At 40.1% G+C, this 24,408-nt stretch overlaps 1 protein-coding gene across 1 annotated transcript in view; it reads right to left on the bottom strand.

Moving 5' to 3' along the window:
- Positions 1 to 668: 668 nt before the first annotated feature.
- LOC136857537 (leucine-rich repeat-containing protein 15) overlaps positions 669 to 24,408 on the bottom strand; it is a 98,463-nt gene continuing 74,723 nt past the window's right edge. Inside the window, exons 2-3 of the mRNA XM_068225015.1 lie at positions 767 to 1,863; positions 669 to 680 (exon numbers count right to left, since the gene is read on the bottom strand). Coding sequence (XP_068081116.1) covers positions 669 to 680; positions 767 to 1,816 — 1,062 coding nt within the window. The 5' untranslated portion in view covers positions 1,817 to 1,863. The remainder of the gene's footprint in view (positions 681 to 766; positions 1,864 to 24,408) is intronic.

Below are 24,408 nucleotides of genomic sequence, written 5' to 3'. Positions count from 1 at the left end.
TTAACTAAACTCCACACAAAGTACTATTCTATCCGAAAAACAGATTCACAAAATCTGAAAATATTGTTTGCAATCTCCGCAAGATCTAAATAAATACATTATTTTTCCGTTTAAACAAAACGATACTCTGATAACTCCATTGTCTACACTCCCTTTCGAGGGAGAGGGAGTCAGAGTTAATTCAGAAGAAATGTTGCTGAATTTCGTAGCTTTTTCGTGTTTAAGCGATGTAGTAATTTCGTATATATGGTATGGTATTTGGACTGATGAGTGATATGTTGTTTCCTGATAAGTCTAACATTTGTAACTCTCTAATACCTGCAAATGCAAACTGTTCGACTCTAGTGAGATTATTTTTTGCGAGATATATCCTTTGCAGGCGAGAGGAATTAGTTGTGGAGAAAGTTTCATTGAAAAGAATAGGAATATCATTGTTAGACAAATTTAACACCTCCAAATTTGGAATATTCTGAATAGCTCTAATTTCAGTTATGTGGTTGTTACTCAGATTTAATTCCAATAATTCTGTAACTTTTCGAAATATGTCACTGTACAGGAAGGATATATTATTGTTAGAGAGGTCTAGGTACTCCAGATCCTGCACGCACTCAAATGCTAGGGGCTCTATGGTAGATATAGAGTTACTTGATAAATCAATTCGAAAGAGTTCAGAGGAGTTTCTAAAAGAACAGAAGGTTTCATTGTATAATGTGTTAACCTTATTGTGAGACATCAGTAAGTATTCCAAATTATGAATATTTCTTACGAAGTCTAAATTATCTATTAGATTGTTGCTCACATCTAATATACTAAGACAGGTAGTATTCTGAAATGTATCTGGATATATTAATGAAATATTATTTCCTGATAAATTCAGCTTCCACAGTCGTTGTAGACGTTGAAACGCACGGTGTCTTACTATTGATATAGAGTTATTTTCTAAGTTAAGTTCTTCCAATTGAACAACTGACGATCCGGAGAAAATATCATTTGTAAGTACAGAAATGTTATTTTGTGAGAAGAAACCTTCCCTCAAATTTATAGTGTTATGGGATAAGCTGAGGTTCGCTAGTCTGTTCCTGTCTGCATGCAGATATCTTAAGTTTGGTGTGAATCTGAATGTTCCAGGATGCAACACTGTTAACGAATTACCTTCGAGAAGAAGAAACTGTAGTTTAGTTAATCCATAGAACGCTTTTGGCTCTATTGTTTGTAAACTATTGTTTCTCAGGTTGATAAGATAAAGATCCGAGGACGGACTGTTGCTGAATGTTTTGTTTGGTAAAATGGAAATTTTGTTGCCATCAAGAAACAGGTACTGCAAACTAGGAACCTTCCGTACAAAGTCAACACTTGTGAGATAATTCTGCGATAGTCCTAACTCTCTCAGTTTTGTATTATTTCTGAAAGTGTCACTGTGAATGTTGGATATTCTATTGAAAGAGAGGTTTATATTTCTGAGTGCAGGAAGTTCTTCGAAAGCCTGAGGCTGTATCTCCGAGACTGCGTTGTGATCCATGTGTAACACTACAAGTTCGGTGAACAAGTAGAAAGGAAGGTCCCCATTCAGTATCTCCGATATGTTGTTATAGGATAGAGAGACTAAGGCGAAGCTATCGTTCTGCAGATTTTCACGTAGAAAGCTTAGGCTATCGATGCCCATGTCAACACACTGGAGGCTGAATTCTTGCACACAGGAGCAGAAGCCGTTCATTTCGTTACAGCCGGAGCGCTTGATCATCCCTGGAAATCCACCAAGACCCTGTAGCAAGAGGAGCAGCAGCAACAGCACTAAAGGCGCTGCTAAGTAATCCATAGTGATTTTCCTGGGTAGACAGGAGTACCACAAGAATTCGTATGAGTCTGCAAACAAGAGTAAAGGCAATGTATTTTACAACAGGTCTGATAAACAGCAGAGTTTGCTGGAAATGTTACATGCTTACACAATAATTATCCACAGGAATATTTCAAGAAGTACTTCATTACGCACCTATATTTAACACTGTGTAGATACTGAAATTCAATTAGGATTTCTTACAAGATACATGTCACATACGCTGGTATTTTCCAGAAGTATTCGTACCATACATTATTTTTAATCATTGTCCAGATAATATTTCAGAACTGTTTATCTGCCAATACAATAGTGTCTTTGTATTCACACAACGTTATGAATTAATTAGACACGGTAACCTTGAATCGAATAACAAACTGATTGAATAGTCAATGGTTTTGTGGTGATGGTGGCAATTGTAATTATTATTTTTGGAGTATCCCTTGTTGACTCGAATCTTAAACGAAAGGAAGATGTCCAACCGTTCGATGACTGAAGATATAAGCAAAGGAAAGGCGCACGTAAGGTGTAACGGTGAAAGTGGAAAGCTCCGTTAATGTTGACTGACTGCTATTTTAAGGAGCTTAATATCCAAGTCAGTCATCGGCCAATGGAAAAGTCGTATGTCTTCGCTAAACAAATGCCATGCATGCAGTAGCGACCCTAAGAAGCTCGCAAGTGCAAGTGTCTGTGTGAGAGAGAAAAGAGGACTGAATTAACGAGCTAATAAGCTAATAAGCTGCATATTGTGTGGGTGTGTAACTTAAGCTTAATTTGGAAAGAATATATTATTATTATTATTATTATTAAAGCGTCTTTATTGTGGCGAAGTTAGGGCTCCCGGCCCTTTCTTACACTTAACCACTTCATGTATATGCAATGTAATATTTTTACATAAAATTTAAACATATGAAATTTTTACAACCTAAAGTATAACTAAAGCAACTAAAGTATCACTTACTAAACTAAGGCGAGTAAAGTATAACTAAATTACATACAGGAACACATTGTAATAAACAACCATATTCACTCTCATTCATGCATCCCATTCACACTCAAGAAAGACTGGAAGTGCTTAAAAGATGACGCTGGCAAAGGATTTTAAATTTTGTCTTAGATTTAGCTTCTCTGATGTCATTGGGGAGTTCATTCCACCAGCTCGTGGCGGTGATCGTGAACGATCTGTTGTAGGGTGCGGTTCGATGCACAGGAATTTCTAGCGTACAGCCTGACCGGGTATTGAACAGGTGTAGGGAACTAAGGTAGCGAAATCTGGTGGATAGGTAAGGAGGAGTGTTTTCAGGAAGCACTTGATACACCAAAGTAGTTGCATGGAGTCTACGTCTGCCATTCAGTCGTAACCAAGATAATTGTGTATAGAATGGGGATACATGGGCGTATAGTTGTATGTCGAATGCATACCTGATGCATGCATTTTGGGCACGTTGCAGTCTCATGCTTTGCTCGTTATTGATATCAATAAAAACTGTATCACAGTATTCGAGAATTGGAAACAAGAGTGATTGAATTAGCTTTATTTTCAAGGACCAAGGAAATATATTTTTAAAACGCTTCAGAGGATGCAGGCTTTGATATACCTTTTGGCACACTTTCGTCACATGTTGCGACCAGTTCAATGTTTCGCTTATAGCCACACCAAGATTCATAACTGTTTCACGGAATGGAATAATGGTATTGTTTAGTGCTACAGGAGGAATTTCGTATTGTTTTAAGACGTGTAGTATAATTAATATAATTAGTAATGGGCAGCCTCAATATTATGTCTTTGCTGGCAGGACCTAGTGTTTACAGTACACTATGTCTTCTGGTATAGGCTAGAGCAATTTTGTTACTTTAATATATCTGTCTCTGTCCTATCCTTGGCTTTGACAATATGAAAGTGACTGAAGTATGAGCGATACTAGTAATGCCAATCCTTATGCAGACAGTCCCTGCTACAAATGGTGTGAAAATGTTGCTCAAAGGGTCGGTTGGTGTATGCATTTCAGTGGGCTTGGCAGACTGATATGTAATAGCAACTCTGGCTCGGTAAGGAAAGCAACGGGAAACTACCTCACTCCTCATTTCCCTAGTACGCCTCTCCAGTGATGCCTAGGCCATCTATGACACCTGATGGCAGAGCTGTTGAGGATCCCACCAGCGGCATCGCTGACGGACTGAACATATAGCCTCAATATTATTTGTTGTATTGTGGTTGAGTGTAAGAGAGGGCCGGGTGCCCTAACATCGCCACATGAATGAAGCCATAATAAATAAATAAATAAATAAATAAATAAAATAAAATAAATAAATAAATAAATAAATAAATAAATAAATAAATAAATAAATCCAACCCCGCAATAATTAAAATGGGTCCCTCGTTTCCTTATAAGAAAAGTTACAGGTTTATTTCGTAGTACAAAGTTGTATATTATTACAATGAACAACAACGATAATAATAATAATAATAATAATAATAATAATAATAATAATAATAATAATAATAAGTTATACAATTTAGTTTTCACATCCGTAGAAATTGAAGTAATACACTTACAAGGTGCGAACACACACACACACAAGAAATGGATCTTCCAATTATAGTGACCAAAATGCGCTGACCGTCACAATATTAAGAAATAATCTCGTTCCTAGGTCCAAATAATTTACTACTATTTACAACTCAACCGTCAATCGTAGGCCAACTTACCTACACTGACTGCCGAGAGTTATAAATAGACTAGAAACTTCAGTATTTAAAGTTTAGATAATGAGGCAGTCATTGTTATAGCATCTTCGCTGACTACTGGGTTCTCAGACCTGGCTAATAACTTCAAAAGCTTTGTCGATTGTAGTGAGTGGCAGCAAGGCATGGTTATTATTGGAGCAGGTTGGGAAACCCACATTCTTTCAAAAATAACTACCGTACTCCTATTGACGGGAGAAGCTCTGCATTACGACGGTCTAAGTTTGGAGTAACTCTCCGTAATACAAGCCCCGGGGTGTCTGCGGGGCCATTATCGCCACCACTGCATGCGTGTCGGAAGGGAACAAGAATTGACCAAAGTAAATAAACTCATTGGAGAGTGTACAGTTGAAAGAAGACACTTGTTCAATATACGTAAATACTAGTTACCTGATGATAGTGATTACTTCGAAGTACGTTTTGCCGGACTGAATAGCTCAGGCGGTAGAGCTGACCCCAACTTGTCATATTCAAACCTGGCTCAGTCTGGTGGTATTTGAAGGTGCTCAAATACGTCGGCCTCGTGTCGGAAGATGTACTGGCACGGAAAATCATTTTCAGGACTGCCGATGGCGGTATTCGAACCACTATCTTCCGAAGTTGTGTGTGTATTTGTATATGATGATGCTGGATTCTGAACGTTAAACTAGTAGTATTTCTTGAAATATTTTCTTTCCGTGGAATTGCTTGTTGTACTCTTGTTGTAGCTGTAGCAGTAGTAGTTACTGTTGTTGATGTTGTTGTTGTTGTTGTTGTTGTTCTTGTTGTTCGGTAATTATGTTTTAACTTTACTTTATTACCACACTACTGTATGTGACCATTGCCCCGAGATATTTCCCAAATTGAATGCAAAATTACATTTTCGCCCGGGCTGATCTACCTTTTGCAGTGTTCAGAAAAAATGTTTTGCATATTACTATTTCACACGATGTTTGAGATACATAGTGATGCTAAACCCAGATTCACCTGGGCGAGTTGGCCGTGCGGTTAGAGGCGCTCGGCTGTGAGCTTGCATCCGGGAGATAGTGGGTTGGAATCCCAATGTCGGCAGCCCTGAAGATGGTTTTCCGTGGTTTCCCATTTTCACATCAGGCAAATGCTAGGGCTGTACTTTAATTAAGGCCACGGCCGCTTCCTTCCAAATCCTAGGCTTTTCCTATCCCATCGTCACCATAAGACCTATCTGTGTCGGTGCGACGTAAAGCCACTAGCAAAAAACCCACATTCGGTTTGATATTTGACCGATAGAAGACCTTTGTCGTGTCCATCAGTTTAACATCACTTGTAAGGTCGATGGTGTACAGACAGTACGTGTAGGATTGAGCTAAACATGACAAAGGTACACCATTTCTGCTTCTGTTCGTATTCGAATTGTGACAACGCTACAAATAGGATGATGGCACATGGATGTCGCTGTTCGTGTTAGAGTGGGTCAGAGTCATGCCTCCAAAGGTGGGAAAATGTTACAGGAGGGACGAACAGTTGCTGATCAACAATGCATGGGATGCCCTGACAAAACAACTCGCAGAGAGGTTCGGCATTTGTTACTTTCAGCACGTCGTAGGCCCACCGCTACTGCCACCTCGTTCCGCCAGGATCTTCATGGGCCGTCGGAGTAATTGTGTCAGATAAGACAGTGCTAAAAATCGGCTGCACGATGAAGGACTGATATCAAGAAGCGTGTGCCAAAATACACTATCAAATCACACATTAAAGTAGCTCGTGTAAGGTGAGCAACAACTTATAGCCCATAACATCAAGCACAACTAAAGTGAACGTGAAGGTCAACGCTCTTTCCTGACAAGTCACCATAACCTTGCACCCATATATCGGGACAATTAGAGTCAGGAGACCGGGCGAGTTGGTCGTGCGCTTAGCAGTCGGTAACCCTCAAGATGGTTTTCCGTGGTTTCCCATTTTCACACCAGTCACACCATAATTAAGGCCACGGCCGCTTCCTTCCCACTCCCAGGCCTTTTCTATCCTAACGTCGCCATGATACCTATCTGTGTCGGTGCCACGTAAACCCACTAGCAAAAAAAAGAAAAAGTCTGGAGACGATCCGGTGAGAGAACGAGTTGTCCAGCCTGGAGCACCATCTGCTCCAAAGAAGTTCTGTCATTTTTGGGGGTGGTATCACGTTTGGAGGACGTACACCTCTAATTCAGGGTAACATTACTGGTCTGGTATGCAGGGAAAATAACCTTTAGTTACAGGATCCAGTGCCACTGTGGGTCAAAGCTTTACACTAGTCAGGTCTGAAAGTTGTTGGTTCAGCAGCTAATAATGCCTCTGTTCGACTACTGCGACGTCGTGTAAGGCAGGCTAAGTGGCGATCTCACTAATCCACTGGAGAGAGCTCAGAATGCTTGCGTCCACTTTATAATGAGCATTTGAAAATTTCATCGTAACTCCTGCATTCCATGAGCTAAATTGGCTTACAATAAACAATCGTCGTAGCTATCATTCGTTGCTTCTAAAATCCAAACCAAACCCTATGGCGCAACAGCCCCGAAGGACCTTGGCCTACCAAGTGACCGCTGTTCAGCTCGAAGGCCTGCAGATTATGAGGTGTCGTGTGGTCAGCACGATGAATCCTCTCAGCCATTATTCTTGGATTCTTGACTGTGGCCACCATCTCACCGTCAGATAGCTCCTCAATTGTAATCACGTAGGCTGAGTGGACCTAGAACCAGCCCTCAGATCCAGGTACACATCCCTGACCTGGCCTAGAGTCGAACCCGGGGCCTCCGGGTAAGAGAGGCAGGCACGCTACCCCTACACCGCAGGGCCTGCTTCGTTGCTTCTACTCCGCAAAATAATATACAAGCAGACATCCTCTTATCTAACAAATTCTTTCCAGTTGCTCTCAGCCATTCGTAACTTGCCGATCAAAGCTGCATGTAACCTAACCCTCAAAATGCACGTTCTAAATGCGCAAAGAACCAGTTAAATAAAATTTACGGTTGAGTGGGGAATGATAAATGAAAATTCACAGCCTATTTCTAATTTCAACCGGGTCAAGAATAGAATGAATGAAGCCCCCATCTAGCGGTGATGATAAGAATTGTGCCGGCTCCCGAAGCCTGTCGCACTACTCATGATTAATGACTGACAGATGAAACGACATGATATTGGAGTGAAGGAAGATTGCTGGAATGAGAGATGACCGGGAAAACCGGAGTACACGGAGAAAAACCTGTCTCGCCTCCGCTTCGTCCAGCACAAATCTCACATGGACTGACCGGTATTTGAACCACGGAACCGAACGGTGAGAGGCCGGCGCGCTGCCGTCTGAGCCAGGGAGACTCTTACGGGGGGATGATAGGTTTAGGAATAATAAAACACGTTTTAAACGGATGTTTTTGCAAATGGATATTTTTATTGTATTTTTAGTTTCTCAAACGCCTCATGAGGGGGAATAAATATCCCTTTTGCCCCTTACCTACGCCACTGTTTGTACTGTATAATGTACTCTACCCCACCTGCGTCCAAGTTGAAGTGTAATAATACCGGTAGCATCTCAGGGAGAAAATTTATTTCATGAATATTCTACTTATTCATCGTAGGTTCCGAGAAAGATCGCCTTCTAGTCCCCTTAGTATGGCTCAATAAACCAATTCTGTCGGTGGACGTCTCCATTGGACATTCAGTATGAATAATTCTTAACGCTAATGAATGTTGTCTTAACTCTACATATCTTATCCTATCTTTCATGAATAATAAATCCAACTTATCATTATACTAATTTATTAGCATGCTAATCTGGCGAAAAAATAAAATAAATTTCTGTTAACACGAGAAAAGAACAAAGTGCTTTCATATAAAAATCAAACATATTTTACATTTCTATCTGGCAATGAATCACAATTGAAATGGTATCTTCCTCTTGATAATAACTCATCCATTCAATACTAAACTTCATAATTTTGGATTATTTAACACCATCTATTAGCATCTAAATCACACTTCGACTCCTCTGACCGAACTCGATAGCTGCAGTCGCTTAAGTGCGGCCAGTATCCAGTATTCGGGAGATAGTAGGTTCGAACCCCACTGTCGGCAGCCCTGAAGATGGTTTTCCGTGGTTTCCCATTTTCACACCAGGCAAATGCTGGGGCTGTACCTTAAGTAAGGCCACGGCCGCTTCCTTCCCATTCCTAGCCCTTTCCTGTCCCATCGTCGCCATAAGACTTATCTGTGTCGGTGCGACGTAAAGCAACTAGCAAAATCGACTCCTCTGTCGAAAAAAATTAAGTCGAATGATGAATAAGATGCCCTACTGAAAATATAATTCACGTAGATTAGTTGGCTTTCATCTAACTTCATTCATATTTAATATACCTGACGTCCTTATACAAGACCTTCATCCTTATTCTCTTCATTATTTGGGAAATTTCATAATTGGTTTCTTATAACTTTGTGTTTCACTTGTGAGATCCGAGATATTTGATAAGTTTCCTTAATATGACTATAGATTGTTGCCATACTTTCAAAAAATGTTGTTAGAAAATGAAATATTCATCTATTTCTTCTATATTAAATCTCATCTGCAATATTAGCAAACATAAACAAGACAAATATAACTTTCATTCTCCATCCACTAGTATAGTAAACGAAAGGATGTGCCAAACATTCAGATATTATTCTACCGTTAATCATAGTCTGCCCTCATTTCATATTCCGCCGTGCCATTCATTTGAATTAGCTAATATCTCAACCTATAGTTCGCTTGAGAAAGAAAGATCCTAAAAATGTCGATTACTCTTGTCACCTATCCCTATATCTTCACCATTATGCTTGAGGAGGCTAACAAATACTCATGGTATGTTACTATGTGTTTTAATTTGACATAAAAATCAGCTGATCTCTTGCTAATACACTCTTCTCAACATAAACATAATCCTATAATATCTATTCAATACGATCCTCTATCGATATGTATCATACAACTCCGTAACATTTTCTTCTTACATATAACCTCTCGAAATATAAACATTTAACTCTCAACGTCTCTACTAATACACAATTCGCATCCGGGAGATAGTAGGTTCGAATCCCACTATCGGCAGCCCTGAAGATGGTTTTCCGTGGTTTCCCATTTTCACACCAGGCAAATGCTGGGGCTGTACCTTAATTAAGGCCACGGCCGCTTCCTTCCAACTCCTAGGCCTTTCCTATCCCATCGTCGCCATAAGACCTATCTGTGTCGGTGCGACGTAAAGCCGCTAGCAAAAAAAAAAAAAATAAAAAAAAAATACACAATTCAAAACTATATCTTCTTAGCCATCATTCTTCTCATTTCGTTATTCCTCCTTATAACATCTCATTAATTACGGAAATATTCTTCCTCGACGATATTACTACTGCAATACTCAATAATTCAAGTGGAATCCATCTCTTCCTTTAATTTGTACAGGTGTGGTCATGTTAATCAATCGTATTGCCTCCTAGAGCTCATCTACGTCTTATAAGACATGCATTCTTCCCAATGCTTTCAGAATCATATCTGAATAGCCTTTCCAAGCAGATTGGTATGATATGTCGATACACTCACTAAAAGCATCTGCATAAGCATATCACTTCACATGTCAGTATACACATCAATTAAAATAATTAATATTCGCGGTTATTAAGATAAGAGTGCGGTTAGAATTTGGGGCATAGAATAAATCTGAACGGAATATTTCATTGAAGAAAATTATTTCTATCTAATGATATAAATACCTTTAAACAAGAAACTTATCTCATATCTCGTCACTCCTCTGGGAACTGCTGCCTTCTCCTCGGATGTTGCACGTGCTCCATGCGGCTGATTTCCAACTCTCCAGACGTCATCTCTGGTCCCAATGCATTGCTGCTGCTCTGCTTCGTTATGGCATCCTATGTAATCTTCTCCCTCAGCTTAAGCGGATTCCTTGATGTCACAGTTGCTCATGAAAGTAGAAATTAACATTGGATTGGTAGAATACATATTTAAGATATTAATTTAGCCTCTTAATATATATTATTGTTCCTACGTAAAATTGCGTCTATATTCCTAAGTGGATATAGTTTCTTGCTAATAAATATATTTTTTCTCAGGCTAATTATGGATTCGAATTGCTAATTTAATCCCTCTTCAGTGTACTATAATGCCTGAAGTACGGAGTTTTCACTTCTCGCCTCTTCTCTGCAGTGGTCTCAAATTCACTTTTCGGATCTTCTCCATATCTCGATTGCTGTTCTCTGCTGTATAGCTCGCAATTATGCTTCAGTCTTCTGTTTAAACTATTCTTTCGTTCTGTAACGACTACATATTCCGTCTTCTTTCTTCTCCGATGCCTTATTTGATGCAATCCTTTTTTCTTCCCGTAAAGAATGAATTAGGTTTCAATTACTTTTTTAAACAATACCTGTTCCACCTCAACGTTCTTATACAGGGTCTTTATAAATCTGCGCCTTCTAAACTTAGATTGATCCGAGTTTCCGTGACATTTCTCTTATATTTATACTGCCTGAAGTTGCCGTGCGCCATTTTGTCTGCCCCTTTTTCTTTCCTATTTGCGTCTAGATTGTAAAGTAATGATACAGTACGTACATATATTCAGCAAAAATTGTACACTAAACTACAATATATAAAACAGTATTGGCGAATAGGAGCATAAATGCAAAGTTTTATTATATCGGATCAGCCAGTTTCTTATCCTGAGGTAAAGAATTTTTTTTCGCTATTTGTTTTACGCCGCACCGACAGATAGATTTTATGGCGACGATGACAGGGAAGTCCTAGGAATGGGAAGGAAACTGCCTTGGCCTTAATTAAGGTACAGCCCCAGCGTTTTCCTGGTGTGAAAATGGGAAACCACAGAAAACCATATTCAGTGCTGCCGACAGTGGGATTCGAACCCACTATCTCCCAGATGCAAGCTCACAGCTGCGTGATCCTAACCGGACGGCCAACTCGCCCGATGAGGGAAAGAAAGAAAGAAAGAAAGAAACAAACAAACAAACAAACAAACGATCAATCAAACAAACAAACAAACAAACAGACTGACATACATACACAATTCTTAACCATGGGAAATTATGTATATAAAATATCCCTCTTGCACCATCCTCTAACACTTGTACTTTAAAGTCCAGATCATCATACATTAACCCCCCCCACACACACACACAAGGAAAAGTTTACTCTAAGCGGATATTTCGATTTTATTTATATACAGTAGATCAGAAGCAAGGCTTGGGTATTTGACTGTGATTTCGGGAGGACGTTTTGCTACGTCAAAGAAAGAAACTTCTTCACTTACGTTTTATGCAGTCCTACAGGAGCTGAGTTTAAGTATCACGTAATAATTTGCCCCTTGTGTATGCGAGGATCTTCAAAAGGCAGAAGTGTTCAGTCAGCAGTATGTAAAGATTGTTGGTTATAAGGATAATGTCCAGATAGAGGAGGTGACTAATACTAAAGAAGTATTAAAATTTACCTATGACAGCAATGATATTTAGAGTAAGATACACAAGTTGAAAACTAGAAAAGCAGCTGGAATTGATAAGGTTTAGGGGGATATATAAAATACAATGGGTTGGGATATAGTCCCATATGTGAAGTACTTGTCTGATTATTATTTGCATGAAGGAACTTTACCAAATGAATAGAGAGTTGCTATAGTAGCCCCTGTATATAAAGGAAAGGGTGATATACATAAAGCTGAAAATTACAGGCCAGTCAGTTTGACATGCATTGTATGTAAGCTTTGGGAAAGCATTCTTTCTGATTATATAAGGCATGTTTGCAAAACTAATAACTGGTTTGATAGAAGGCAGTATGGGTTTAGGAAAGGTTATTCCAATGAAGCCCAACTTGTAGGATTCCAGCAGATATCCTGGATTCAGGAGGTCAATTGGACTGTATCGCGATTGAAATGTCTAAGACATTTGATAGTGTAGATCATGGGAGACTACTGGCAAAAATGAGTGCAATTGGACTTTACAAAAGAGTGACTGAATGGGTGGCTCTGTTTCTAGAAAATAGAACTCAGAGAATTAGAGTAGGTGAAGCTTTATCTGTCCCTGTAAAAATTAACAGGGGAATTCCTCAAGGCAGTATTATTGGACCTTTATGATTTCTTATATATATCAATGATATGTGTAAAGAAGTGGAATCGGAGATAAGGCTTTTCGCTGATGACGTTATTCTTTGCAGAGTAATAAATAAGTTACAAGATTGTGAGCAACTGCAAAATGACCTCGATAATGTTGTGAGATGGGTAGTAGGCAATGGTATGATGATAAAAGGGGATAAAAGTCAGGTTGTGTGTTTCACAAATAGGAAAATTCCTCTCAGTTTTAATTACTGCGTTGATGGGGTGAAAGTTCCCTTTGGGGATCATTGTAAATAGCTAGGTATTAATATAAGGAAAGATCTTCATTGGGGTAATCACATAAATATGATCTCTGCACATGGTTATGAGAGTATTTATTTATTTATTTATTTATTTATTTTATTTATTCCTGACTTACATTTGTGGCGAAGTTAGGGCTCACGGCCCTCTCTTACACTTAACCACTATAAACAGAATTTAAAAATGTAAACATAAAAGTATGACATAGAAATCCTAAAAAGTAATAATACTACAGACAGATAATTCTAAGACTACCGGTAAGCTAGGCCTACATATCAGTACAGCAATTAATGTGATAATTACTACTAATAATAACAATATTAATAATAATAACAATATTATTATTATTAATAATAATAATAATAATCATAATAAATGAAGAAAACCCATTCACACAACATACACACAATGACTCACACAACTCAGTTTTATGTTACCAGAAAAAACTTTCTGCAGGCAGATTTGAATTTATGAGAGGAAGTAAGGTGCCGAATGTCCATTGGGAGTGTATTCCAGAGTCTCGATGCGGTAACTAAAAAGGAATGATTGTAGGAATTCGTTAGACTTAGTGGAATTTCAAGTAAGGAACCAGAACGGGTACTAATTTCATGGAATGAGGAAAGGAAACGAAAATTAGAAGAGAGGTAAGTAGGAGTGTTCGTCGAGAGCACTTGGTAAACAAGTGTCATTAGGTGATAATTCCTTCGTTCATTTATGCGTAGCCATTCCAATGTTTTGAAATATGGTGTAACATGAGTGTCATGTCGCAGTTGGAAGGCATATCGTATGCATGAGTTTTGTGCTCGCTGAAGTCTCAAAGCTTGTTCAGCATTTAGATTGACTAGTACTGTATCACAGTAGTCTAAAATTGGGAATAGTAGTGCTTGGATTAATTTTAATTTAAGTTTTTGAGGAAAAGAATTCTTGTGACGTTTCAGGGGATATAGAGCTGCATGAACCTTTCTACATACATTTGTTACGTGTTCATTCCAGGTCAGATTCTCATTGATGGAGATTCCAAGATTAGTTACATTTTTAAGGTACGGTACAGCAATGTCATTGATTATGATTGGAGGAGGATTGATATTGCTTATTACATGTAATAATTTAGAGTTTCCTATGATAATACTTTGTGTTTTACGAGGATTTAGGAGTAGGTGGTTGTTTTTAGCATAGGCGGTAAGCCTTTCAATATCCGAATTAATGTGCTGTACTGTTTCATGTAAATTGTTTGTAGTGGTGTGTTTGTATATCTGCATATCATCAGCATATAAGTGGTAGTTGCAATACTGAAGTGTGGAAGATATGTCATTAATATGCAAGACGAACAGTAAGGGCCCTAGAACAGACCCTTGAGGGACACCGGATGATTTTACAGCCCATTGGGATCTTTGATTGTTTACCACTACGCACTGGCGACGATTTGTTAGGTACAACTTAAAAAAATTAATGGCTATCGGGCCGATATGCAGAGAGCGTGGCTTGGATAATAGTATGTCTATATTTACCGTGTCTAACGCACTACTAAAATCAAGGAGTGTCAGTATCGTCACCTGCCGTTTGTCCATTGCTAGTCTTATGTCATCTGTTACCCGAAGAAGTGCAGTCGTAGTACTGTGTCCCTTTCTGAAGCCAGATTGCAATGGGTCAAAAAGAGAATGCCTGGTTAAGAATTCTACTAGCTGCTCGTGTACAACTCGTTCAAGAACTTTCGAGAGAGGGGGAAGAATCGAAATAGGCCGGTAATCAGATGGCGCGTTTGCTGTGGTACCGGTATGCTTTAATATTGGGGTTACTAGAGCATCCTTCCATGCAGTTGGAAACGTCCCGGTGGTGAGACAGTGGTTTACAATGTGGGTAATAATTGGTAGGACCGCGCCAATAATGTTTTTTATAAAGCCTATTGGGATGTTATCTGCTCCTTTAGCTTGTTGACTTAACTGAATTTAAAATACGCTTTACATCATTTACACTGACAGAGTGAAAAGAGAAATTATTTTCGTTTTCTGTAAGGTCACTGATTATTTTATTTAGATTGATATGATTTTGAGGTTGAGATTCCTTTATTGGGTTAGTTACGAAGTGAGAGTTAAGTGTATCGAGAGATATAGTTGGCATATGTGGCTCTTCGCATTTTCCAACACCCATAGCTCGAAGTTCGTTCCAGGTTTCACGTGCATTTAAATTCCGTGTTACATTTTTAATGTGATTAAATTTGCTATTGCGAATTAATTGCCTTGTTCTGTTACGTAAAAGACGATATTGTTCGAAATCTAATTCATTATTTGTTTCCTTGTATCGGCGGAACATTGCGTCACGGCGAGCTATTGTTGCTTTTACATCGCTTGTTAACCGAGGTGCAGGCGAGCGAGTGACTCTAGCTTGCCTAACTGGAGCATGTTTGTCATATAGTCCTATGAGTAGAGAGTTAAATCTTCTAACTTTCATGTCTGTGTCCTGCACCTGCTTTATATCTTCCCAAGGTAAACTGTACGCATCATTTTGGAGTTGTTGTAGATCGATATTTTTCAGATCCCTATAACTAATGTATTTAGCTCTGTATTTTGGTACACGTAGAGAGTAGCACAGGTAAATTAAGTCATGAGTTGATATGCCAGGTACAGGAAATTGACCGTACTTCAGAAATTTATGCGGGTTATTTGTAACTAGGAGGTCAATTCCAGTATGGCTTGTGTATTTAAGTGTCTGAACATGATTCGTTGCATCAAGCGGTAAGATCGTCATGTCGACGGAGGTAAGTAGGTTGCTGATTCGTTCTGATTTGCCAGTCGGGGCTAAGATATTTGAGTTAAAGTCACCAAGAAGTAGTATGTGCTCGTAGGTTGGTATTAGTTTGAGAAGGTCAGATTCAAGGTCAGAGATATTAGTAACATTCGGTGGTTTATAGACAACTCCTACCAATACTTTTTGACGGTCAATTATGGTCTCAGCAAACATATATTCTGTATGTGGAGTGATGCCAGATGATGATGTGATAATTATTCTACATTTAATATCATCTCTACAATAAACTGCTACACCTCCACCACGTCTGGCAGTGCGATCATGCCGATAAAGAGTATATCCTTCTAGATTTACAAGGTTAGAGCTAATTTTATCGGATAACCAGGTTTCAGTAATACACATAATATGCATGTTACAGGTTGATATTATCGAACGAACTTCATCTATGTGACTGAGGAGTGAGAGAGAATTGATATGGCAACACTGTAGACTTCGCGAGAACTGAGACAGAGATTGTTTCAATAACAGTTCAGTAGCCTGAGGGTTGGGGACAGTTGGTGAAGGTACACGAGGGTTATTTTCGTCTTGGAATACACTCGGATCAATGACACTCAGGAATGCCTCATCTACCGTAACAGTAGTTTTAAGGACACCAGCTGCTGACATGTTTAAGGAGTAGGTGACTCATTCCTGGAACAAACACTGATAGCACACACACACTGACAGACACACGCAGATAATTAAATTCACATAGCATATGTTTGAACATTTCAATAGAAAAATAAGTAATAATTATATAATAATAATTAAATAAGGATACTAATAAAATTACACTAATATACAGTTGAAGAGTTAGTCTAGAGTAGCGTTTAGTTAAGGTGCTGTGCTCCAGGCTTTAAGTGCACCTGCCGGCGAGAATTTCAGAAATAAGTAGAAGAGAAAGAGTTTGTACGTGTGGGTAGAACTGGTGAATGCTATACGACTATTTTACGAATTTGTTACAAATGAAGAAATAGTTGAGGAACTAGAAAGCTATTTCACAGTAGAATCTACATACACATGGTGAGATACTACACTATGGTATTGCTCATTTATTTGAGAGCGTTCAGTTCATCCATTGTTGTTATGTTGTGTCTGGTTTCCCCTCTTTTTACAACAATGCGTCCCTGTATGGTCCGGACATTTCTCACTCCAAATTTATCTACAGCCGCCTTTAATATGAGAGTGCGAGCCGCAGTCAGGTCCTCCCTGATAGTGATTCCAGTGCCTGCTAACCTGCGCTTGTTACGGAAGACTTCCTCCCTTTTCCTATAGCTTACGAATTTCACTATTATAGGGCGTTTCACTCCCAGCCCCGGCCTGCCAACTCGGTGAGACCTATCAATATCCTGCACGGCAATGTCAAGGCCAAGTTTATCTTTAAACAACCTGACTGAAAGTTCGTCCGTATTCTCATTAGGTGATTCGGGAATTCCGAACACACGCACACTTCCTCTACGTTGATATTGCTCCAAAGCATCAGTACTCCTTTTGAGTTCATCCTGCACTGCTTTCAGTTCAATTTCCCTATTTTTAATATCAATTTTAAGTTCAATGATAATCTCAGTGTTGAAGTCCAGGGTGGCCTTAAGTTGTTCAGCCACGGCCTTTGTGACACTTTCAGTTATTGCCTCAACGATAGCCGAGAGAATGTCTTTCGACTGTAGGGCTTCTCTTACCTGCTGAACAGTGCTGTCCGCTAGGGTCGCCTCACTTCCGCTGCCGGCTACAGGTCCCGTCTCGGTCCTGGTTCCCCGGCTGGCCGCGTTCCTCTTGTCTCTTCCCATACTTAAATTTTGTTTATATTTGCAAAAATCAACTGTACAGCACAGAGTGATGATGTGAAGTAAGCAACACACACTTTTTAAAGTTGAAATTCACTATTTTCGTAACGAATTACGCCTTTACTACACTTGCTAATGATCGAAAACTGGGAGCACACACACACAGCACTAACAGCGTTCCGCCATGTACTAAGGATGTAAAGGAGAGAGCATATTTGTCTCTGGTGAGACCCCAACTAGAGTATGGTTCCAGTGTATGGGACCTTTACCAGGATTACTTGATTCAGGAACGGGAAAAAATCCAAAGAAAAGCAGCTCGATTTGTTCTGGACGATTTCCGACAAAAGAGTAGCGTTACAAAAATGTTGCAAAGTTTGGGCTGGGAAGACTTGGGAGAAAGGAGACGAGCTGCTCGACTAAGTGATATGTTCCGAGCTGTCAGTGGAGAGACGGCGTGGGAGGACATCAGTGGACGAATAAGTTTGGATGGTGTCTTTAAGTAGAAAAGATCACAATATGAAGATAAAATTGGAATTCAAGAGGACAAATTGGGGCAAATATTCGTTTATAGGAAGGGGAGTTAGGGATTGGAATAACTTACCAAGGGAGACGTTCAATAAATTTCCAATTTCTTTGCAATTATTTAAGAAAAGGCTACGAAAACAACAGATAGGGAATCTGCCACCTGGGTGACTGCCCCAAATGTGCAGATCAGTATTGATTGATTGATTGATTGATTGATTGATTGATTGACTGATTGATTGATTGTCACCTACTACTTGTTGGTGGAGTATGGTATTAGTATTAGTCCGGATCCATGGCAGAATGGTCAGTGTCTTTGCTTCGGTCCTCGGGGCATCGCGTTCAATTCCCGACCTGGTTGGGGCATTTTACCGTAAATCGTTAATTCCCTTGGCTCGGAGACTGGGTGTTTGTACTGTCCTCGACATTCCTGACACTCATACACCATACGCAACACTACCTTCCACCACAATAATATGCAGTTTATCATAGGTGGCAAACCGCCCACGCTCATCGGAACATGCGCCTTACAAGGGCTGTAAGGTGGTGGCAATAGTTATATGAAGTTAGATACCCATTATTGGCCAATTCATTACATACAAAAACATCATAAATCAATCTAATAATAATGGAAAATAGGACACAAAGGGTAGGACATGGGGCTAATTATTATTAGAGACTCTTCTTCCCTTGTTTCTTTCTTAATCCGTTTACCCTCCAGAGTCGGTTTATCCCTTTGACTCAGCGAGGGATCCCACCTCTACCGCCTCAAGGGCAGTGTCCTAGAGCGTGAGATTTTGGGTCAAGGGGATACAACTGGGAAGGAAGACCAGTACCTTGCCCAGGCGGCCTCACCTGCTATGCTGAACAGGAGCCTTGCGAAGGGAAGGAAAGGTTGGAAGGGACAAGTAAGGAAGAGGGAAGGAAGCGGCCGTGGTCTTAACTTAGGTACAATCCCGGCATTTTCCTGGAGGAGAAGTGGGAAACCGCGGAAGACCACTTCGAGGATGACTGAGGTGGGAATAGAACCCACCTCTACACATTTGACCTCTCGAGGCTGAAGACCCTGTTCCAGCCCTCATACTACTTCTCAAATTTCGTGGCAGAGCCGGGAATCGAACCCGGGCCTCCGGTGGTGGCAGCTAATCACGCTAACCACTACACCACAGAGACAGATATTATTTAGACTCAATTTCTAAAATATATTTTCAGAAAAGGTAAGAGTATTTATAGATTTCTCTTGAATGTGCGGAAGATCGGATATCTTCAAAATGCAGTGCGATCCTGTGAATTATATGAATATGATTTTAGTTTCTATATTTTATTTGCTGATATTTCCCTTTGAGTTTAGTTTCAGTATATTCCTTTCCCAATTTCCCTTTAATTTTTAATTTCCGTATAATTTCTCATAGTCCATTACCTGTTGATTTCTGGGACAGGAAACTGAGGGATGCTTTATTGATGCACAGTTCTGTGAAACGTCCTGCCCAGTAGCTATTGCAAATGCAAATACACTAAATATTCATACAGATTTCGATCATCTTCTCTTATATCTTCACAGGTTTTTTCCATTAAAATCAATTCAAGGAATGTTTATTGGTCAATTTCTAAGGTAATAATCTCTAACAACAACTCTTAAGCTAAGCATTACTATTTATACATACACTAAAAATGTCAATGACTCTCGTTATCAGTCTATTTTTGGAATGCACCGAAGAAGGAATGGACTTTTGACTGTGACACGACCGCATCCTGCAGTAAACCCGACCTGTCCACAGTGATAAATGGAGAAGCAAATAGAGAAGATGTACTGTAAACACCATATGTTCACACCGAAGTGGAACAAATATTTCCTACAAAAATGTTCTATCAAGATGATCCAGAATAAACAGTAACCTTGATGAACAGCCAGAAAAAGGTTTACAGATGCGAAACACTTTTCGTGGCATTGAATGGAGTATTAACACATCGCAGCGCCCTATTATTTTCAAAACTTTTCCAGTTTGTAAGGGCTACCTAGTCGTGGCGAAGCCGGACTGATTGGCTCAGATGGTTGAGGCCCTGACCTTCTGACCCCAACTTGACAGGTTCGATCCTGGCTCAGGCTGGTGGTATTTGAAGGTTCCCAAGTACGTCAGCGTCGTGTTGGTAGATTTACTGGGACGTAAAAGAACTGACGGATTGAAGTCCGGTACCTCGGCGTCTTCGAAAAACGTAAAAGTAGTTAGTTGCATGTAAAGCAAATAACATTATTATTATTATTATTATTATTATTATTATTATTATTATTATTATTATTATTATTATTATTATTATTATTATTATTATTATTATTATTGTAGCCTCCGTGGCCCAGACGGTAGCGCGTCGGTCTCTCACCGCTGGATACCGTGGTTCAAATCCCGGTCACTCCATGTGAGATTTGTGCTGGACAAAGCGGAGGCGGTACAGGTTTTTCTCCAGGTACTCCGGTTTTCCCTGTCATCTTTCATTCCAGCAACACTCTCCATTCTCATTTCATAGCATCTATCAGTCATTAATAAATCACTTTGGGAGTGGGGACCCCATCGTACTAATAGCCTATATCTGCTTCATTCATTCCATCCCTGACCCGGTCAATGACTGGAAAACAGGTTGTAGGTTTTCATGTTTTCATTTTAATTATTATTATTATTATTATTATTAGTCGAGGTAATAATAATAATTATTCGTGTGGCTATTTCTAGCCGAGTGCATCCCTTGTAAGGCAGACCCTCCGATGAGAGTGGGCGGCATCTGCCATGTGTAGGTAACTGCGTGTTAATGTGGTGGAGGATAGTGTTATGTGTGGTGTGTGAGTTGCAGGGATGTTGGGGACAGCACAAACACCCAGGCCCCGGGCCATTGGAATTAACCAATGAAGGTTAAAATCCCCGACCCGGCCGGGAATCGAACCCGGGACCCTCTGAACCGAAGACCAGTACGCTGACCATTCAGCCAACGAGATTAGTCGAGGTGGTAAAAGTGTACTCGGTTCACCCGAAATGATGTGGGCTTGGTACCCCGTCAGGAAGCCTCGAAAAATTGAAGAAACGTGATTTCCATTTCTGGAGTAGCACATGGCCCTTAGGTTAACTAATTTTAAACCAAAATAGAGTACCAGGTTAATCCTTGGGGGAAAAGGAGGCCGGGCATAGAGGTAACTAGTTCATCCCTCTTAGTGCCAAGGGTTCGCATAGCTTTAACTTCCACTCCTCCAAGGGCCTTCATGGCCTGTATGAAGATGGCTTTGCTTCACTTTATTCGGTCATTATGCAGTTTAGGTGCTAATTTAAAGTTTACAAGCTTTCACTTAAGAACACAATCGATTCGGGTAACTACCATCAGGAAACGGTCAATTTTAGTCGACAAGAACTGTTTTATGATCATAGAATCTCGAGTTGAAAATGTGTTACTCCACTTTACTGCTTAGTTCGTATAAAAACAAAAGCTATTGAGTTAGCCACTATTATGTAATCGGTATAGCATCTACCACTACAGTGTGGCTAACTGATTAGTATGCTGGCCTTTGGTTTAAGGGGTCCAGGGTTCGATTTTATACACACACCAAAAAAGTTTGCATCACCCCTATATCGATGTCGGTACAGAAATCGCTGATGAAAGGAGTTGGGGCTCCCGAAACATGTACGAGTGTAACATTGTACAAAATTAGATGTTAATAATATATTTACAGGACGGACCAAACAATCACTCGTCATATATTATACTAGCTGTTACCCACGGCTTCGCTCGCGAGAATTTCGTAAGTTGATATAAATTAATTGTTCCTCGGTAATGAAATGTTGTATGGCTTTTAGTGCCGGGATATCTCAGGACGGGTTCGGCTCGCCAGGTGCAGGTCTTTCTAGTTGACGCCCGTAGGTGACCTGCACGCCGTGATGAGGATGAAATAATGATGAAGACAATACAAACACCCAGCCCCCGTGGCATTGGAATTAACCAATTAAGGTTAAAATCCCCGACCCGGCCGGGAATCGAACCCGCGACCCTATGAACCGAAGGCCAGTACGCTGACCGTTCAGCCAACGAGTCGGACATTGTTCCTTGGTATTGCACTAAGACATCATCTGAAAATCCCTAAAGTATAAAAACTGTCCGGAAAAAAATGGATTTCATTTACGCCAGAACCTCTTTGTAAATCACGTTTGTGGCATTGCCTTTTGGGGCTAAGATGACCAGGCTACTGGCAGAGCTAAATCTGGAACATGCGACATGGAACTCTACATGTGAGAAACAGTCAATAAAAGGGGTTTCTTTATTTCTAGAGGAGATTACAAATACCAATTTTCACGCCTGTAACATGTTAAGTTTATGAGATATACTGTAGATATACTCATTTTAAAAACTGTCCCAGTCCTTGGTGAGGCTTCATCATTGAGCCCTTCGGTTCACAGAGTTCCGTTTTCGATTCCGGGCTGGGTCGGATATTTTTATCGCGTGTGATTAATTCTTCTGCCTCGAGGACAGGTTGTTTGTGTTTGTCCCAACACTCTCCTCTCCATATTCACTCAACACACCACATTACCAACCACAACAGGAATACGCAATAGTAATTACATCCCTACACGTAGGGTTGGCGTCAAGAAGAGCATCCAGTCGTAAAACAGCGTCTAATCCGCATGTTTGACAGAGTTCGCACCCGTGACCCCACAGGTATGGGAAAACCGGTAGAAGAGAAGAAGATACTCATTTTAAAATATCACTCGCTTTTTTTTTAATGTTCACCCCCTTAAGTGGACTTTCCAGAAAAAGTGCGTTCATTTATTTTTAAAAGAGATTCCAATTTTAACGCCTGTAACATATTCGGTTTCTGAGATATAATTATGTATCCTCATATAAATAATTCAACTCCTTCCTCACTTCTTTTCAACCCTCACCCCTTAAGTGGATTTTCTGAAAATCAAAATGTGTGTTCTTTTATTTTAACGGAGATTCCAAATACTAAATTTTATGACTGTAACATATTAGGTTACTGTGACACATTGTAGATAATCTCGCTGCTGTAAGCATACTGGAGCTGATGTTGCCATGGTTACGGCAGTTCATTTCTTTATCCGGTTCCTAGAGCAGGGGTAGTGTGGTGCCAATATCTCAATAACGGTTGGTTTTAGGGCCTTAAAACATGGTTTTCGGGCCACTAGGGCATGACGAGTTTTGTTGTTTGCGTCAAGGGGCTAAAATTAGCTTTGTATCGTCCTTGTACGACAAATTCGGTATTTCCCCTATATTAGCCTAGTATTTTTATATCTCCCCACGTCGCCCCCCCCCCCTCGAATTGTTTTGAAAATAAAATATAGCCTACAGCACTCAGGGACAATGTATCTTTCTATTAGTTAAATAATTTTTAGAATCGGCCCAGTACTTCCCGAGATTAGCCATTACATACAAACAAACTTTAGCTCTTTATATATTAGTATAGATGAAACTAGTCAATACGGACCAACTAAGGGACCGAAAATGGTCATATGTGTCATTTAACTGTGTTTCCATCTTCGCCTGTCTTATGCAGATCAAAAGGACGACTCTTAAGTTGTGTAGAAACATACAACTGCACGAAACCCCAACCCACAGGCAGATCGCTTCGCTCAGACGGGAGACAGTATTTCAGTTGAAGTTTTAGCACTTGTGTGGAAGCATTAGAGGTGTGTTCTAAGGAGTATAGTAAGTGTCTAGATTGGCATGACAAGTGATGTTGACATGTGGGCGTGTACACACAATTACATTGTGTCAAGAAGGATGGTCAACAAGGGTAGTTGCTCGTAATGAAAGTGATGGGGTTCGAACACAAAAGCGGTACAAGGGGACAGGAACTGCTGTTGACTTGTCTCGCTTAGACCGTCCAAGAATACTGTACAACTGTACTCGATAACAGTTACCTTCGAATTGCCCAGCGCCATGCCTAAAAGGTCAGCATGCTAGCCTTGGGCCTTATGGATCTCGGGTTCGAATCCCGGATAGATCGGAGATTTTAAACTTAATTGGTTGTTTCGTCTGACTCGAGGGCTGGGTGTTTGTGAAGTCTGTAGCATTAGAAATCATCTTAGGTAAAGACCATTTCTCACAGACATGTAGGTCGGCCGTTTACTACGAAAAACCTGCACCAAGCCATACGCCATTATTATTATTAGCTTCGAATGTCAGCTCGGAGGAACCCTAAGCGAAGTGCCACCATGCTGAATAACGATATTCGAGCTGCTATAGGTCAACGCATTTCAACTCAAACTGTGAGAAACAGGTTTCACGAGACACTATTTCACTCTCGACACCCATGGCGAGGCATAAGCCGTGACTAACTCCCGAGGACATGCTGCT

The sequence above is a fragment of the Anabrus simplex genome, chromosome 1 (genome assembly GCF_040414725.1).
Source record: "Anabrus simplex isolate iqAnaSimp1 chromosome 1, ASM4041472v1, whole genome shotgun sequence".
In the NCBI taxonomy this organism is placed as follows: Eukaryota; Metazoa; Arthropoda; class Insecta; order Orthoptera; family Tettigoniidae; genus Anabrus; species Anabrus simplex.
Note: the sequence above shows the minus strand (reverse complement) of the source record. Positions and strands in the feature narration are given on the sequence as shown.